The sequence below is a fragment of the Salmo salar genome, chromosome 28 (genome assembly GCF_965601325.2).
Source record: "Salmo salar chromosome 28, fSalSal1, whole genome shotgun sequence".
Lineage (NCBI taxonomy): Eukaryota > Metazoa > Chordata > Actinopteri > Salmoniformes > Salmonidae > Salmo > Salmo salar.
In genome coordinates this window covers 13,763,281-13,778,298 of record NC_138318.1, presented here as the reverse complement: position 1 = coordinate 13,778,298, position 15,018 = coordinate 13,763,281, and the positions used below count along the sequence as shown (strand labels likewise).

Below are 15,018 nucleotides of genomic sequence, written 5' to 3'. Positions count from 1 at the left end.
CTGACCAAAAACAACATAAAGGCTCGTCTCACTTTTGGCAAAAAACATCTTGATGATCCCCAAGACTTTTGGGAAAACATTCTGTGGATTGACGAGACAAATGTAGAACTTTTTGGAAGGTCTGGCGTAAAAGTACCACAGCATATCAACAGTCAACAGTCAAATATGGTGGTGGTAGAGTGATGGTCTGGGACTGCTTCAGGACCTGGACGACTTGCTGTGATTGATGGAACCATGAATTCTGCTCTCTACCAAAGAATCCTGAAGGAGAATGTCCGGCCATCAGTTTGTGACCTCAAGCTGAAGCGCACTTGGGTTCTGCAGCAGGACAATGATCCAAAACACACCAGCAAGTCCACCTCTGAATGGCTTTAAAAAAAACAAAAATGAAGGTTTTGGAGTGGCCTCGTCAAAGTCCAGACTTGAATCCGATTGAGATGCTGTGGCGTGACCTTAAAAAGGCGGTTCATGCTCAAACACTCCAATGTGGCTGAATTAAAACAATTCATTCTGTGTTGGGTTATCTTTGTGTAATATTTAAATTGGTTTTATCTGAAACATTTTAAGTGTGACAAATGTGCAAAAAAATAAGAAATCAGGAAGGGGGCAAATACTTTTTCACAGCACTGTATGTATGCCAGTTAGGCTCTGCACCAGTTGTAAAGCGGATTAATGTGCTTAAAATTAAGACGTTTGAAAGATTTATTGGAATCTGTGTGTGTAGCCGGACAGGTAGGATGGCTGACAGTAGTGAAGGTGAACAGGTGGTCACGGGTCAGATGACTGAGAGGAATTGAGGAGACTGAAGCAGGAATTACTTTAACCATAAGTGGTATATTTAATGGTTAGTTTTTTTGTTAGCTGCATAACAAAGGAAACAGAACAACATGTACCAAAGTCAAATCATAATAACAATCATTCTCATTATTAACATAATGAATTAGTTCAGCAGTTCAATATGAAGCATGATTGAGTCATTTAGGATCGTAACCGTTCATCATAATGCAAATAAATCGATCAATTACTCAATCTATAATCTCAATCAGTTTGATCTCAGGATGATCAATTTTGCAAATAATAATAACATTTCATATTTCATTCTTCCAGATTTGTCTTATGTACATATAATTTCGTTACATTTTGCCATATATCAATGGTTTAATTGTCCCGTGATGATCTGTAGGGCTGTGATGATCTGTAGGGCCGTGATCATTGTCCATTGATATAACACAATAGGTTTGAAGCGTGCGCGCCAGTCTGCGCTCCGCAATAATAACTATAAACAATAACTGATGGCCCGCTCTCCCGAGCGCAACAGATAGTTCAGATGAAAGGTAACAGATTTGGTGGATTTACATTTGATTTGTCGACACACACAATGTCTGGATTAGGAGTTGGGGGAGAGAAAGCAGCGAGGTCAGGACGGTGGCCATTTCCTCCTTTTAATGAGTTGAGATCTGTCTGACATTTCCACCCGACCTAATTAAAGAACTCTCGCCCAGCTGCGCAAGCGGCCATGAATTAAAGGGCGATTCCACCAAGTCCATTGGCCTTTTCCACAGCCACCTCGGGATTTTGTTGAATTCCACACTCCTCATAAAGCTCATCCCTCCACGTCCTCTGTCATCTCAGGGAGAGGAATTATCTGGGCAAATGGCCAGATATATATGTCAGGTTCTTTACCTGGATCTCCCCTGATCTAACACAACCATCGGTCCCAGGCATGGTCTTGGTGATATGGCCCACCACCCAGGAGGGTCCATTATCATTACTATTTGGCAAGTGTCCAGGCTGGCCATTTCCCTCCTCCATTTCCCTCTGTGCTGTAGGATTGGTAAGTAATCCCACATGAATTGGGCCCAGAAATGGTCAGGTAAGAGGCCAAGCGAGCACGGGGCAAATCCCCAATTTTGGTTCCAGTTGCTCCGGCTGCCATTTCTGACATTCCATGCAGGCGTATTGGTGCTTGCGAGGGCTCCTCATCCTTTAAGTATTCAGTACTTCCACCTCATCTTCCCATATACCCTCTCTGGCCCGGTGGAGAAGCTTCTCATAACTCTTTATGAGGAGGCTGGTGAGAGGGTGTCTGGAGTATCAGATAATTGGATGGATAGCATCAGGATCCAAGACTTCTGCTTGGTGCAGCCTCCCTCCAACTCTGATCATTCTGAGTATTTGGTCGTATTCTGGGGCAAGTGAGAGAAGACGGCTGTCCTTAGCCACTTCCTTACCGGCTTTCAGAGGTTTTAGCTCCTCCGGGAAGCTGACTGCTTGGGCATGCTGCAGGAGGAGTGTCTCTGCAGTGAGGGAGGTGGGTATGGAAGCCACCCCATCTGAGGTCTGGTTGGTGGCGGTGATCAGATCCTGCAGTGTTTGGGATTGTGCTGGGTCAGGGAGAGCTGTTGTTGGCTCAGTAGAGATTTCGTAGCTTCGGATACTTGGAGGACAAGGAGTCCTTTGCAAGCACCAATACACCTGCATGGAATGTCAGAGATGGAGGGCCGGAGAAACTGTGCTCAAAATGGTGGACTTGCCCCCTGCTCGCTTGGGCCTCTTCAAACCCCCCTTCTGGTCAACAGGAGTAGATTTGGCCAATTTAGTTGTGATACAAACCTTATCAAAATATATAGGCCTATGGGCTAGGCTACATGAGGTGTGCGACTATGATTAAAAAATGCGCCAAAAAAGGCGTGCTGTTTCTTGCCTTACTGCACACATTGGGCATCATTCACAAGTGATTGGCTAATATTGCCACCCATCAGACTATTCTTAATTTAATGTTGTCTTTACATATACTAAATATAATATGTGTGAAATTAGTTTTGATTTAGAATGGACCATTATCATGCACCTGTCTCAGAACAGGGGCAGGGGGAAAAATGTATGTAAATGTAATGTAATGTAATGAAAAATACATGTCATCTATGCACTTAACGTAAACTCATTCACTTTTGTACATCGCCTTGGTCCGTACAATTGACCTTTATTTTAGCACCCAAAAAACGTAATACTTCCAGATCAACTGTAATGTCAATACCATTGTAAAGCACAATTTCTCCCCTTTCCACCGAAATCCATGCCGAGACCTCAACGCTGCCCGTTTCTGCATGATTCAAGAAGGCAATGAGCTCCGTCGGGTCTTTTTAAAAATGGCGGGTGGGGAAGCGAAACTAATGCGTGGTAGTGAGAAGGAGAGATGTCGTGTGGGAAAATGGCTTTTTTCACTCGATCTGTCCAACTTATCACCTTATCGCCTCTAAAATGTAAATAAAACACCATAAAGAGTTTATATAATGTGTCATTACATACCTATTTGAAGGTTTGTGTCGAATTTGAATCGGGTTTTTAGGGCTGTGCTAACGTGATCTTCAGAAGTAAACAGCGGCTTTGAGAGTCATGATCGCTTACAGTGATGACGCAAAAAATGACTAGGTATTCCCCCTTACCCCCGTCACTGTCCATTTTCTTGTTTTTAAACGATGAGAGAAGTGCTACACCTGGCGGAGAGAGATTGTAAGACAGAAATAGTTGCTTTATGCTTCCTGTCCGTTACGGTATGACACGTCACGATGTAACGGAGGGTCAGTTTTTTTCTACTTTTCTCCAATACTATAGAGCCATTACCTTGTCGATCAACGCTTGAATAGAAACGTAGTTCACACCCCAGATTTTAAAGTCAACACAGTCGCTACAGTCCCATTCGTTTTCTTTGCAGCCTCGTTTGAATGTCGCGGTTGCGCACGTTTGTACGGAATGGGGTGAGTTCACGTTAAATAGCGACTGGAGGATGCTTTTGCCAAGGTTCATTTTCATTCTAGCCAGGTAGGCTATACTCTGTTGTAAAGCGAAGCAATGTGTAAAGCAATGTGTGAAGCGAAGGAATGGTCTATTAGGAAAAGTGAGAAATAAATATAGTTGGCCTAGCCTACAGAAAGTGGATGGGATCCTCTTTTTAATACAGGCAATCAAAACTTTCTCACGCAATTGCATAGACTATTGAAATGTTTTATTTGCATTAATGTCTGAGTGATTAGAGGGACAATAGAGTGCTGAGTACCAGGCAGTTAGCAGGTTTGGTAGGCTACTAATTACCAACAGCAGCTTGGAGAAGACTAGTTACCGTGACTGAACGTTCACGTAGAATTTGAATGCAGTCATGACTCGTGACCATCAGTGTGGCGGTAATACAGTCACCATAACAGCCCTAATTGGCACTTGGATTCAAACAGGTGCTTGGATTTGAACCAATGGTCAGATGACATGAAAATTGAGCTCTTTGGCCATGCACACCAGTGGTGGGTTTGGTGTCGAAAGAAAGATGCAGAAAATAACCCCATATCTACTGTAAAATATGGTGGTGGATCTTTGATGTTATGTGGTTATTTTGCTCATGCTGGTCCTGAGGCCCAAAATCCACAAAAAAATGCTTTAGTTAAACACAAAATCATTATTTTGCAATGGCCATCTGTCTCTGAACTTGAACCCCATTGAAAACGTTGTTTAAGTTGAAGAGGGAAGTCCTTCAGCTCAGACAGAGGATATCAAGGATCTGTAAAGATTCTGTTTGAAGGAATGGTCTAAGATCCCTCCCAAAGTGTTCTTCAGTCTCATAAAACATTTTAGAAAATGGCTGTGTCTTTATACTTGCAAGGTGAGGTATTAAAAACACGGGCAATAATTTTGACCCCTATCTTTTTGAGTAGGAAATATTACATCTCTTTCTCTGGGCAATTGTATTAGTATAAAATAATATAATTTCCTTTTTTTTTCTTGCATACAATATAGCTCAGTATTTGTATTTTTGTCTTTTTTGCTCATCTTTATCAACGGTGTCAATCATTTTGAACTTGACTGTAGTAGCTGACATTCACATTATCAGCAATAGTGCCTTTTCAAAGTAAACGTTTCAAATATTTTACATTTCCCAGGCTCGAGAAGGATTATTCTCCAATTAAGTGTTTTTTTTTTTTACCGTTATCTATGACTAATACCATTAATTTATTAATACTCCTGCACTGAAATACCCTCCTTTTCAGTGAAGGGAAAAGCAACAGTTTGTCTATTATAGCTCTTGTCATTTCTGCCAGCGCTCTCTCTGTCTTTTGTTTAGCTGTCACCTTACTGTTTCTCTCCTTTTTCCCATTGTCTAGTTTTTCAAAGTGTAAATTCTATTAACGCCTCACGCCGTTTTCCCCTGCCATCCTTTGCAAGCAGACAGCTAGGGGGACTTATCTAAATCACACAACTTTCCTCCCAGATAATGCTCTATAAAAAAACAGACAACAATTCCGGCTTTATATTTAAATGGTAATGACAAAAACACTCACAATAGTTTTTTTTTTTTTTTTTTGTAAAATAAAAATATCTGCCCTAGAAAGACACATTGCTATTGCAGTTGAGTGTAATACTGAAGGCTTATTGGAACAGCAGTGTGCAGCAAAACCGGTGTAGAAGTGGATATACTTTTTAAGGAGCTTTTGAATCCTTTTACTTTATCCTGCAGCTACTTTTTATTTGCTGACCTAGCCAATCTCAACAGTCATGTCTAGTAAAAAAGTTGGCCTTAGACGCTAGAACTTGGTTGCATGGCTACCCATCCTTATCGATAGAGTCGCTGATGAGTTTTTGTAGAACGCCCCTCATTTTGAAGTCACACAAACGACTTCTAGGATGGCAGTGTCAGACCGAATGGATGTAGCGATCGATAGCAGCAACGGAATTTAATTCCGGGTGAGTCATCAGAACTTGGGGTTACAACCAATGATTCATATCTACACTAGATGTCTGACAGATGGCGGTGCTTTGAAGCCACCGCACCTCCATATTGGCACCCCCACTGTTGTAACAAATATTTTGGTAGCTATAGAAATGCATTTATTAATGTCAACATTTTGTTTTTGCCACATTTATTTGATTACAGACACCATCATATTTTCAAATTATAATATGTGCGCTAAACATAAAAAAAAATTGTATAGATATACACTGCTCAAAAAAATAAAGGGAACACTTAAACAACACAATGTAACTCCAAGTCAATCACACTTCTGTGAAATCAAACTGTCCACTTAGGAAGCAACACTGATTGACAATAAATTTCACATGCTGTTGTGCAAATGGAATAGACAACAGCTGGAAATTATAGGCAATTAGCAAGACACCCCCAATAAAGGAGTGGTTCTGCAGGTGGTGACCACAGACCACTTCTCAGTTCCTATGCTTCCTGGCTGATGTTTTGGTCACTTTTGAATGCTGGCGGTGCTTTCACTCTAGTGGTAGCATGAGACGGAGTCTACAACCCACACAAGTGGCTCAGGTAGTGCAGCTCATCCAGGATGGCACATCAATGTGAGCTGTGGCAAGAAGGTTTGCTGTGTCTGTCAGCGTAGTGTCCAGAGCATGGAGGCGCTACCAGGAGACAGGCCAGTACATCAGGAGACGTGGAGGAGGCCGTAGGAGGGCAACAAGCCAGCAGCAGGACCGCTACCTCCGCCTTTGTGCAAGGAGGAGCAGGAGGAGCACTGCCAGAGCCCTGCAAAATGACCTCCAGCATGCCACAAATGTGCATGTGTCTGTTTCTGACCATTTGAGCAGACTCCATGAGGGTGGTATGAGGGCCCGACGTTCACAGGTGGGGGTTGTGCTTACAGCCCAACACCGTGCAGGACGTTTGGCATTTGCCAGAGAACACCAAGATTGGCAAATTCGCCACTGGCGCCCTGTGCTCTTCACAGATGAAAGCAGGTTCACACTGTCACATGTGCTCAATCTGGAGACGCCGTGGAGAGCGTTCTGCTGCCTGCAACATCCTCCAGCATGACCCGTTTGGCGGTGGGTCAGTCATGGTGTGGGGTGGCATTTCTTTGGGGGGCCGCACAGCCCTCCATGTGCTCGCAAGAGGTAGCCTGACTGCCATTAGGTACCGAGATGAGATCCTCAGACCCCTTGTGAGACCATATGCTGGTGCGGTTGGCCCTGGGTTCCTCCTAATGCAAGACAATGCTAAACCTCATGTGGCTGGAGTGTGTCAGCAGTTCCTGCAAGAGGAAGGCATTGATGCTATGGACTGGCCTGCCCGTTCCACAGACCTGAATCCAATTGTGCACATCTGGGACATCATGTCTCGCTCCATCCACCAACGCCACGTTGCCCCACAGACTGTCCAGGAGTTGGCGGATGCTTTAGTCCAGGTCTGGGAGGAGATCCCTCAGGAGACCATCCGCCACCTCATCAGGAGCATGCCCAGGCGTTGTAGGGAGGTCATACAGGCACGTGGAGGCCACACACACTACTGAGCCTCATTTTGACTTGTTTTAAGGACATTACATCAAAGTTGGATCAGCCTGTAGTGTGGTTTTCCACTTTAATTTTGAGTGTGACTCCAAATCCAGACCTCCATGGGTTGATAAATTGGATTTCCATTGATTATTTTTGTGTGATTTTGTTGTCAGCACGTTCAACTATGTAAAGAAAAAGTATTTAATAAGATTATTTCATTCATTCAGATCTAGGATGTGTTATTTTAGTGTTCCCTTTATTTTTTTGAGCAGTGTATATTCAGAGATTTTCCTTGAAGTATAATTGTTTTAAAGTTCTATTGTTACTGTCCCCACTGCAACAAAAAAATACTTAAATACATGTAATTCTGTCCTTGAAACATTAATTGAAATACTGACGAATTCCATTCATTCCTATGGAGGACTGCTCCTTCTGGGGAGTACCAATATGGCTGACCGGTGGCTTCAAAGCCTCTTATTGGCCAATGCATAGCATCAGAAATCCAGGGTTTGTATACTTAATTGGTTTAAACCAGTTTGTGTGACTGTCTATTTAATTTTTGTTCTGATATGTCAATAACATCTCTGTTTTCTGAAGTGTTTTCTGTCTGTTGGCTTTGGAGCTCACTTTGCACAAGCTCTTCTGTCTCCATACTACAAATGTGTTACTGTCCCTTGATTGTTTTCTCTCCTCTCTGTTACTCCTTGTCACCTCTTCTCTTCCCCTCACTTCTCTATCTCTCATTCTCTCTCTTGCTCTCACCTTGTCGGTTCTTTTGTATATATCTGGCTCCGCTGTATCTTTCTCTAACTCTTTTCCTATACCATCTTTTACCTAGCCCATGTCTCCTTGTCCTCTCAATCCTTCTCTCTCAATTTCTCTCCCTTCCCTTATAACTTTCTTCCATCCTTCTTTCCTCAGCAATTTTGAATTCAGAATTTTAACAACCACAGTGTTAAATGTAACATTTTCTTAGTGTGTAGATGTGACCCAACGAAAAAGTGTTAAACTAACACCCCCAGAGTGTTGGGGCCCTAAAACTGCGGGTGTTTCAAATTCTGACTTAAAGTAACACTTTATTAGACTTGATGCTGTTACACTTTCTCAGTGAATAACAATGTAGTGTCACAGTAATTTGTTTGGGTGTGTAAACACTATAGGGTGTAAAGCCATATTTGCATATTTCCCAGAGTGCCTTTTGAATGGATGTTAGTTGTCCACCCATGACTGTTTGTTAGTGACAGAGACATGGTTGTTGCATTAATTAACTTCCAGTTCTGACACCTTCACCAAGTGACTGCCTAAGTGAAAGTGTTTGAATTAATAGTTATGGCCTAGTTTTCCTTAACAATATGGTCTTAAAGTGCAGGCTCATGGGCCACATCAGACCTGCAAGTCACAATATGATGGCTTTCAAAGTTTTTTTTATTTAACTAGGCAAGTCAGTTAAGAACAAATTCTTATTTATAATGACGGCCTAGGAATACTGGGTTAACTGCCTTGTTCAGGGGCAGAACGACAGATTTTTAACCTTGTCGGCTCGGGGATTTGATCTAGCAACCTTTTGGTTACTGGCCCAACGCTCTAACCACTAGGCTACCTGCCGCACCAAAGTGATTTGTAATTCCTATTGGAATCCAGCCAAAGGGAGGATATTCAACAATTTTATCACCTACAACCTGCATTCAAAATGACTATGGTAAAAAAAAAAACAACTGATGACTACCTAAACCATGTAAACTGGAACAACCATCTCAGTAATAGGTGCAATAAGTCAAACCACTTACATATTGGATAAGTTTAGAACAATTTCAGTTATTTATCAATTAATCAATCAATGTTCATGCAGAAACATAGATGTTAAAACAATCTATTCTGAAAATCCACCAGCAACAAACAAAGCACTCAGTTAACGGAAATTAACTCCACACAGTTGAGTAACAACAACACCATGCCGTGTTGATTCCACTGTGATTCAAATAACACTGCAGATAGCTTCAATTTCAATCCCACTGGTGTTAACCCCACTAGAATCAACACTCAGATAACACTCAATACTTTTACCTCAACACAGAGATTTGAACACTTGTACATTCTCTGCGCTTTCCCTCTTTTTAACCCCCAATCTTCTCTTCTCTCCCTCCAAGGTCTGATGATCACCACCCCATATCGATCCCCTCTTATCCCTCATTCCTAACCTCTCTTCCTCTCCAGGGTCAGAGAGACGTCGACCCATCTCACTTCTGACCCCTCTTTCTCTTCTCTTCCAGGGCGAGTATCGTTCTTTTCCTCAGGGTCGGAAAACCTTCACCGCGTAGAGCAGGTCTCGTGGGGAACGCGCTACGCCATCACAGTCTCCTTCACCTGTGACCCCGCCCACGCCATTTCAGACCCCGCCATGCCCATTACCTCTGTGTGACAGTGTCGCCTGGAGGACTCCTGCAACACAGAGATGGGAGAGGAAAGGGAAGGAGAGAAAAGGGTGGTGAGGAGAGAAAAGAGGGGGCAGATATGGGATTTTCGCTGATCATTCAGCAACACCTGAAATAATATTTTCTATATCAGCATCTTATACTTAAACAGAAATGAATGCTTTTTACTTTTCTATGTGGTGCTAATCACATCACTGATGGTAGAGGCAAGGAGAAGGACAAAGGATAATACACACTGGTCTAAGATCAGTTTTATCAGTGCCAAAGTAAACAGGGTGTACTGCTTTCTGACAATAAGATTCCACTTACTACACAGTATGTTCTTCACAATCTAAATTAAGTGATTTAAAAGTAAATTGTTTTGATACAATGTTTTGCCTTTTTTCTTTTCTTTGTCACATTTCCATTCCATGGTTATCTCTATACTGATTGTGTTGCAGAAGGGGTCAAATGTAGTCCGGGTACCAGTCTCTTCAGCTAACATTCCACTCCTCGCCACTCCTCCTTTGCAATGACAAAGAGTGTCAAGGTGTGGAATGTTCGCTAAAGAGACCGGTACTTAGGCAAGGTCAAATGCCTGTGCCCTCCATTTCTATCTAATTTCAACTTTGCCTTGTTTATTCCTCTGTTTGTTTCTCTTTCAATATTTGTGCACCAATGGTTTCCGCTCCACTAGAAACTGAATGGCTCAAAGCACAAACAGGTTTGAGAAATGGGTTTTGGAGAGGTGGAGGAGTGGTATTTGTACACCTCTTGACAACTTTCCTATTCCCTCATGTGAAAGTATCAACCTGTTGAAGCACCAAAGGGCACTTCCATGCCATTCACTCTCAATTACATAGGGAATGTGACAATGTGTTTTCTTCTGAGAAGAAACCCCACAGTTGAAAAGTAATTAGTATTTTTATGTGTCAAGCTTTATCATTTGATCAAATGGGATATTATTTGAAGATTGTCTGTGGGATTTGGAAGAAATAAAAGAACCCGAAGTAACCTAGTTTTGGACAACAAAATCATTGAAGGGGAGTGAACGAGTGCAGAATTGGGCTTACGACTTAGAAAGTTGTGGCATCACCTCACCAACCCTGGCTGTCTGAAACACACTAAGCGCCTTAGGAAGTCATTGTACGAGCCTTCAGCCATTTTACGCCCTCATACTCAGGATAAGGCATGGTGTTTCCAATTTCTAGCTAAGTACATGGTCCATGCATCTGCTTATGAAGCCTGCTTCCCTAAATGAATCGGGAGGATGCTCATGGCATCCATACCGTGACATGCATTTTTATTCTTAACCTCTCTATCCACTTTCTCCCAAACAATTTGAAATCAAATATTATTGGTAGAAAATGAATGAGCGTGTTCCCCCATGCAGCATGTATAGTGTTTATTTTGTACAAAACATTAAGAACATCTTCCTAATATTGAGTTGCACCCTTTTCCCCTCAGAACAGCCTCAATTTGTCGGGGCATGGACTCTACAAGGTGTTGAAAGCATTTCACAGGGATGCTGGCCCATGGTGACTCCAATGCTTCCCACATTTAAAGGGTGAATGGGCGAGACAAAGGTGTAGATGAAGGGGAGGAAACGGGTTAACGAAGGATTTTTAAACCTCGAGACAATTGAGTGTATGTGTGCCATTTAGAGGGTGAAGGGGCAAGACAAAAGATTTACAGTAAGTGCCTTTGAACGGGGTATGGTAGTATGAGTCAGGCTCAACGGTTTGAGTGTGTAAAGAACTGCAGCGCTGCTGGGTTTTTCACGTTCAACAGTTTCCCAAGTGTATCAAGAATGGTCCACCACCCAAAGAACATCCAGCCAACTTGACACACAGGAAACTGTTGAGCGTGAAAAACCCAGCAGCGTTGCAGATCTTGACACAAACCGGTGCATCTGTCACCTACTACCATGCCCGGTTCAAAGGCACTGCAATATTTTGTCTTGACCATTCACCCTCTGAATGGCACACATACACAATCAATGTCTCAATTGTCTCAAGGCTTCAGTATCCTTTAATCTGTCTCCTTCCCTTCATCTACACTGATGGTGGATTTAACCGGTGAAATCAGTAAGGGATCATAGCTTTCACCTGGTCAGTCTGTCATGGAAAGAGGTGTTCATAATGTTTTGTACACTCAGTGTATATTTCAATTGCCAATGCATTGATTATCAACTGACTTTTGTCACAGAATGACAATTGAGTTGGTTAGATTCTGTGGTTGTGGGAGGGAACCACATGACATATTGGAGCAGGGGTTGTATCACAATAGTCAAACGTGGCTTCTTCTCCTTGTCTCTTCTCCTTTGTACACACTAATTCACAATAAGGCATCTCCATATTGCTTTCACCTGTGCTGTTTTTTCAGTGCTGGCGAAGGAAAGGACAAGAGGAGAGGCAGCCCCTTGACACCTGAGATGTAGCCCCAGGGACTGTTATCTGTTGGGTATCAGAAGGCTGGCACACAGGCCCAGTATTGCCTTGTAATCCGTGCCAGTGAGTTGGCAGAGTTTAAATCCTATTATGTCTTTACCTGATCTTTAAATCCTCAGTCAGCTCCATGTCGGTCAGTTTATTTCACCCTCAATCAGATCAGTCTTTTTGGACATCAGATGCATATTAATAATCGAGTCTGTTGTCAGGAAGCCATGTTGAAAACATCAATAAAGCGATGATTGAAAAGAACAGCATGCCTTGAGCTATTGTAATGCATGACAAGTCTTGTTAGGGTCTGTGTATGTTCCGTTCATTTGTTTTAGCTTCAGTATGTATTACACACAGAACTAAATCCCTCCCTTCAGTTCTGTCTGTAGGGGGAATATTAGTTGTGAGTGAGCCCAATAGCTTATCTTTAGTAAGGATAGAAATTAACTTTTCAGAAGTGCATGTGAGTACAAGTGTGTTACCTAGATCTCTTCCTCAGGCACTTCATATGGGGCCTGCTTGACAGTTTTCATCTTTGAGGAGAGAAGGATGAGGAGGAGGAGAAGAAAGGGATGAGATGAGGAGTGGGAGGGAGGATGGAAGAGTGTGAAATTAGGAGAGACGGGAGGTAGCAACAACAGAATGGAACACACACGATGGAGCACACATGTCAAATAAACTGTGCAAGAAACGGTGGAAAATCTGGAGTTACATGTGTTGGTGAAGTGCTGTGCATAAGAATTCTGGTTCACACTAGGGGATGTGTTTAATTCAAAGCTGTTGGACCAATCTTTTGGGTAACAAAAACAGTTTAGGAGACCATAGAGAGGAAAAACGGCTACCACGTTGAAACGCAGGAAACCTGTGGGATTCAAGGCACTCTTGTTTGTGTATTGAAAATAATTTGGGATTTCTTCAGAAATAGCTCAATGGGTCCCCACACAGGGACTCTGATCAATAACAAGAAAATACAGGCTTTATAAACTGAAACTTTTTTTACCTCCTTTAGATAAGTGCCTTGAACAAGTTCTGACTATTCAAAGAGGACCTTGTAGGACCTAGTCTCAACTCCAAAGCGACACAGCCTACTAGCCTACGCACACATGATCACCCTTCTATATCAGTTGTCCACATTGCTGATCTCTTCTGATCATATCATTTTTCCATTGTAAAATATCAAATGAATTGGTAGATTTAGCTGAACACTGTCTTCTGCTTCTTCACTATTAAAGAAGTTCCGTAGTTAAAAACGGCCCATGAAGACTTTCTTGCGGTTACTTGATGCAAATGGAAAGTGAAGGTCCAGTGCCTATTACTTAATTTTCCTAACATGTCTTCCCTCGTTAAAACAAACTTCAAACTGTAAAACCTCCAATTGTCTCTCATTCCTGCTCCACGTACGTAACGGGCATAGCCCAGCGCCTGTTGGAGCGCTCTGAGTAATACAAGCCTTCATTGGCTGATAAAACGCAGCCGGGTGTTTACACTTGAAGCGGCTGCGTTGCGTTATAATTTCCTTAAACTGCCTATTTACCCTCCTCTGTCTTGAAAAAACAGATGGGGATAGGAAACCGCTCCGCTCTGCATTCCAAATGGCATCCTATAGGCCCTGGTCAAAAGTAGTACACTATATCAGGAAAAGTGTGCCTTTTTAGACCCAGAATGCAATCTGAGAGTATGATGAACATCAGAGAGAATGTGAAATATTCAGCAAGGCTCCGGTGTTATCTGCTGGAGTAATATATTATTATCTGGGACTAATTAGGAGAGAGAGAGCGGTACACCATCTAAGCTTTTTCACTGGCAAATGTTACGGATATGTGCAGGCCACCTGGGACTTGGTGTGTGCCCGGGTGCGTGTGTGTGAAAGGAAGTGTATAAAACCAATTTCCTGCCATTTGGCTGTGTTTTATCTGTGTGGGTGAGAGGTGAGTTTGAGGAGGTGGAGATGTGAAGGCAGATGGTGGTCTGACGTGACACTGATACGGTTCCCGTTGGAGCAGATTAGACTAAACAACCATCTGCCCAGCACAGGAGGCCATCTTAATTAGAGGTCGACCAATTAATCGGTAATCGGTATTTTTGGACACAGATTTGCTGATATTTTTTTAAACATTTTTTACATTTTTTTATACACCTTTATTTAACTAGGCAAGTCAGTTAAAACCTGTTGTGGATAGGGGGCAGTATTTTCACGGCCGGATAAAAAACGTACCCGATTTAATCTGGTTACTACTCTTGCCCAGAAACTAGAATATGCATATAATTAGTAGATTTGGATAGAAAACACTGTAAAGTTTCTAAAACTGTTTGAATGGTGTCTGTGAGTATAACAGAACTCATATGGCAGGCAAAAACCTGACAAGATTCCAAGCAGGAAATGGCCTGTCTGACAATTTGTGGTCCTTCTGTTGCATCTCTATCGAAATTACAGTATCTGAGCTGTTACGAGCTGTTGTGCTTTCGCCGAAAAGCTATTTTAAAATCTGACATAGCGATTGCATAAAGGAGTTCTGTATCTATAGTTCTTAATATAATTGTTATGTATTTTGTCAACGTTTATGATGAGTAATTTAGTAAATTCACCGGAAGTTTTGGGTGGGAATGCTAGTTCTGAACATCACATGCTAATGTAAAAAGCAGTTTTTTTTATATAAATATGAACTTGATTGAACAACACATGCATGTATTGTATAACATAATGTCCTAGGAGTGCCATCTGATGAAGATCATCAAAGGTTAGTGCTGCATTTAGCTGTGGTTTGGGTTTTTGTGACATATATGCTTGCTTTGAAAATGGCTTTTTGATTATTTTTGGCTGGGTACTCTCCTGACATAATCTAATGTTTTGCTTTCGCTGTAAAGCCTTTTTGAAATCGGACAATGTG

General features: G+C 42.2%; 1 protein-coding gene across 1 annotated transcript in view; it reads left to right on the top strand.

The window, feature by feature from the left end:
* The window catches only part of ogfod3 (2-oxoglutarate and iron dependent oxygenase domain containing 3), a 36,356-nt gene extending 25,653 nt beyond the window's left edge, over nt 1-10,703 (top strand). The window contains 1 exon segment of the mRNA NM_001139776.1: nt 9,549-10,703. Within this exon segment, the coding sequence (NP_001133248.1) occupies nt 9,549-9,697 (149 nt within the window). The 3' untranslated portion in view covers nt 9,698-10,703.
* Nucleotides 10,704-15,018: the final 4,315 nt, after the last annotated feature.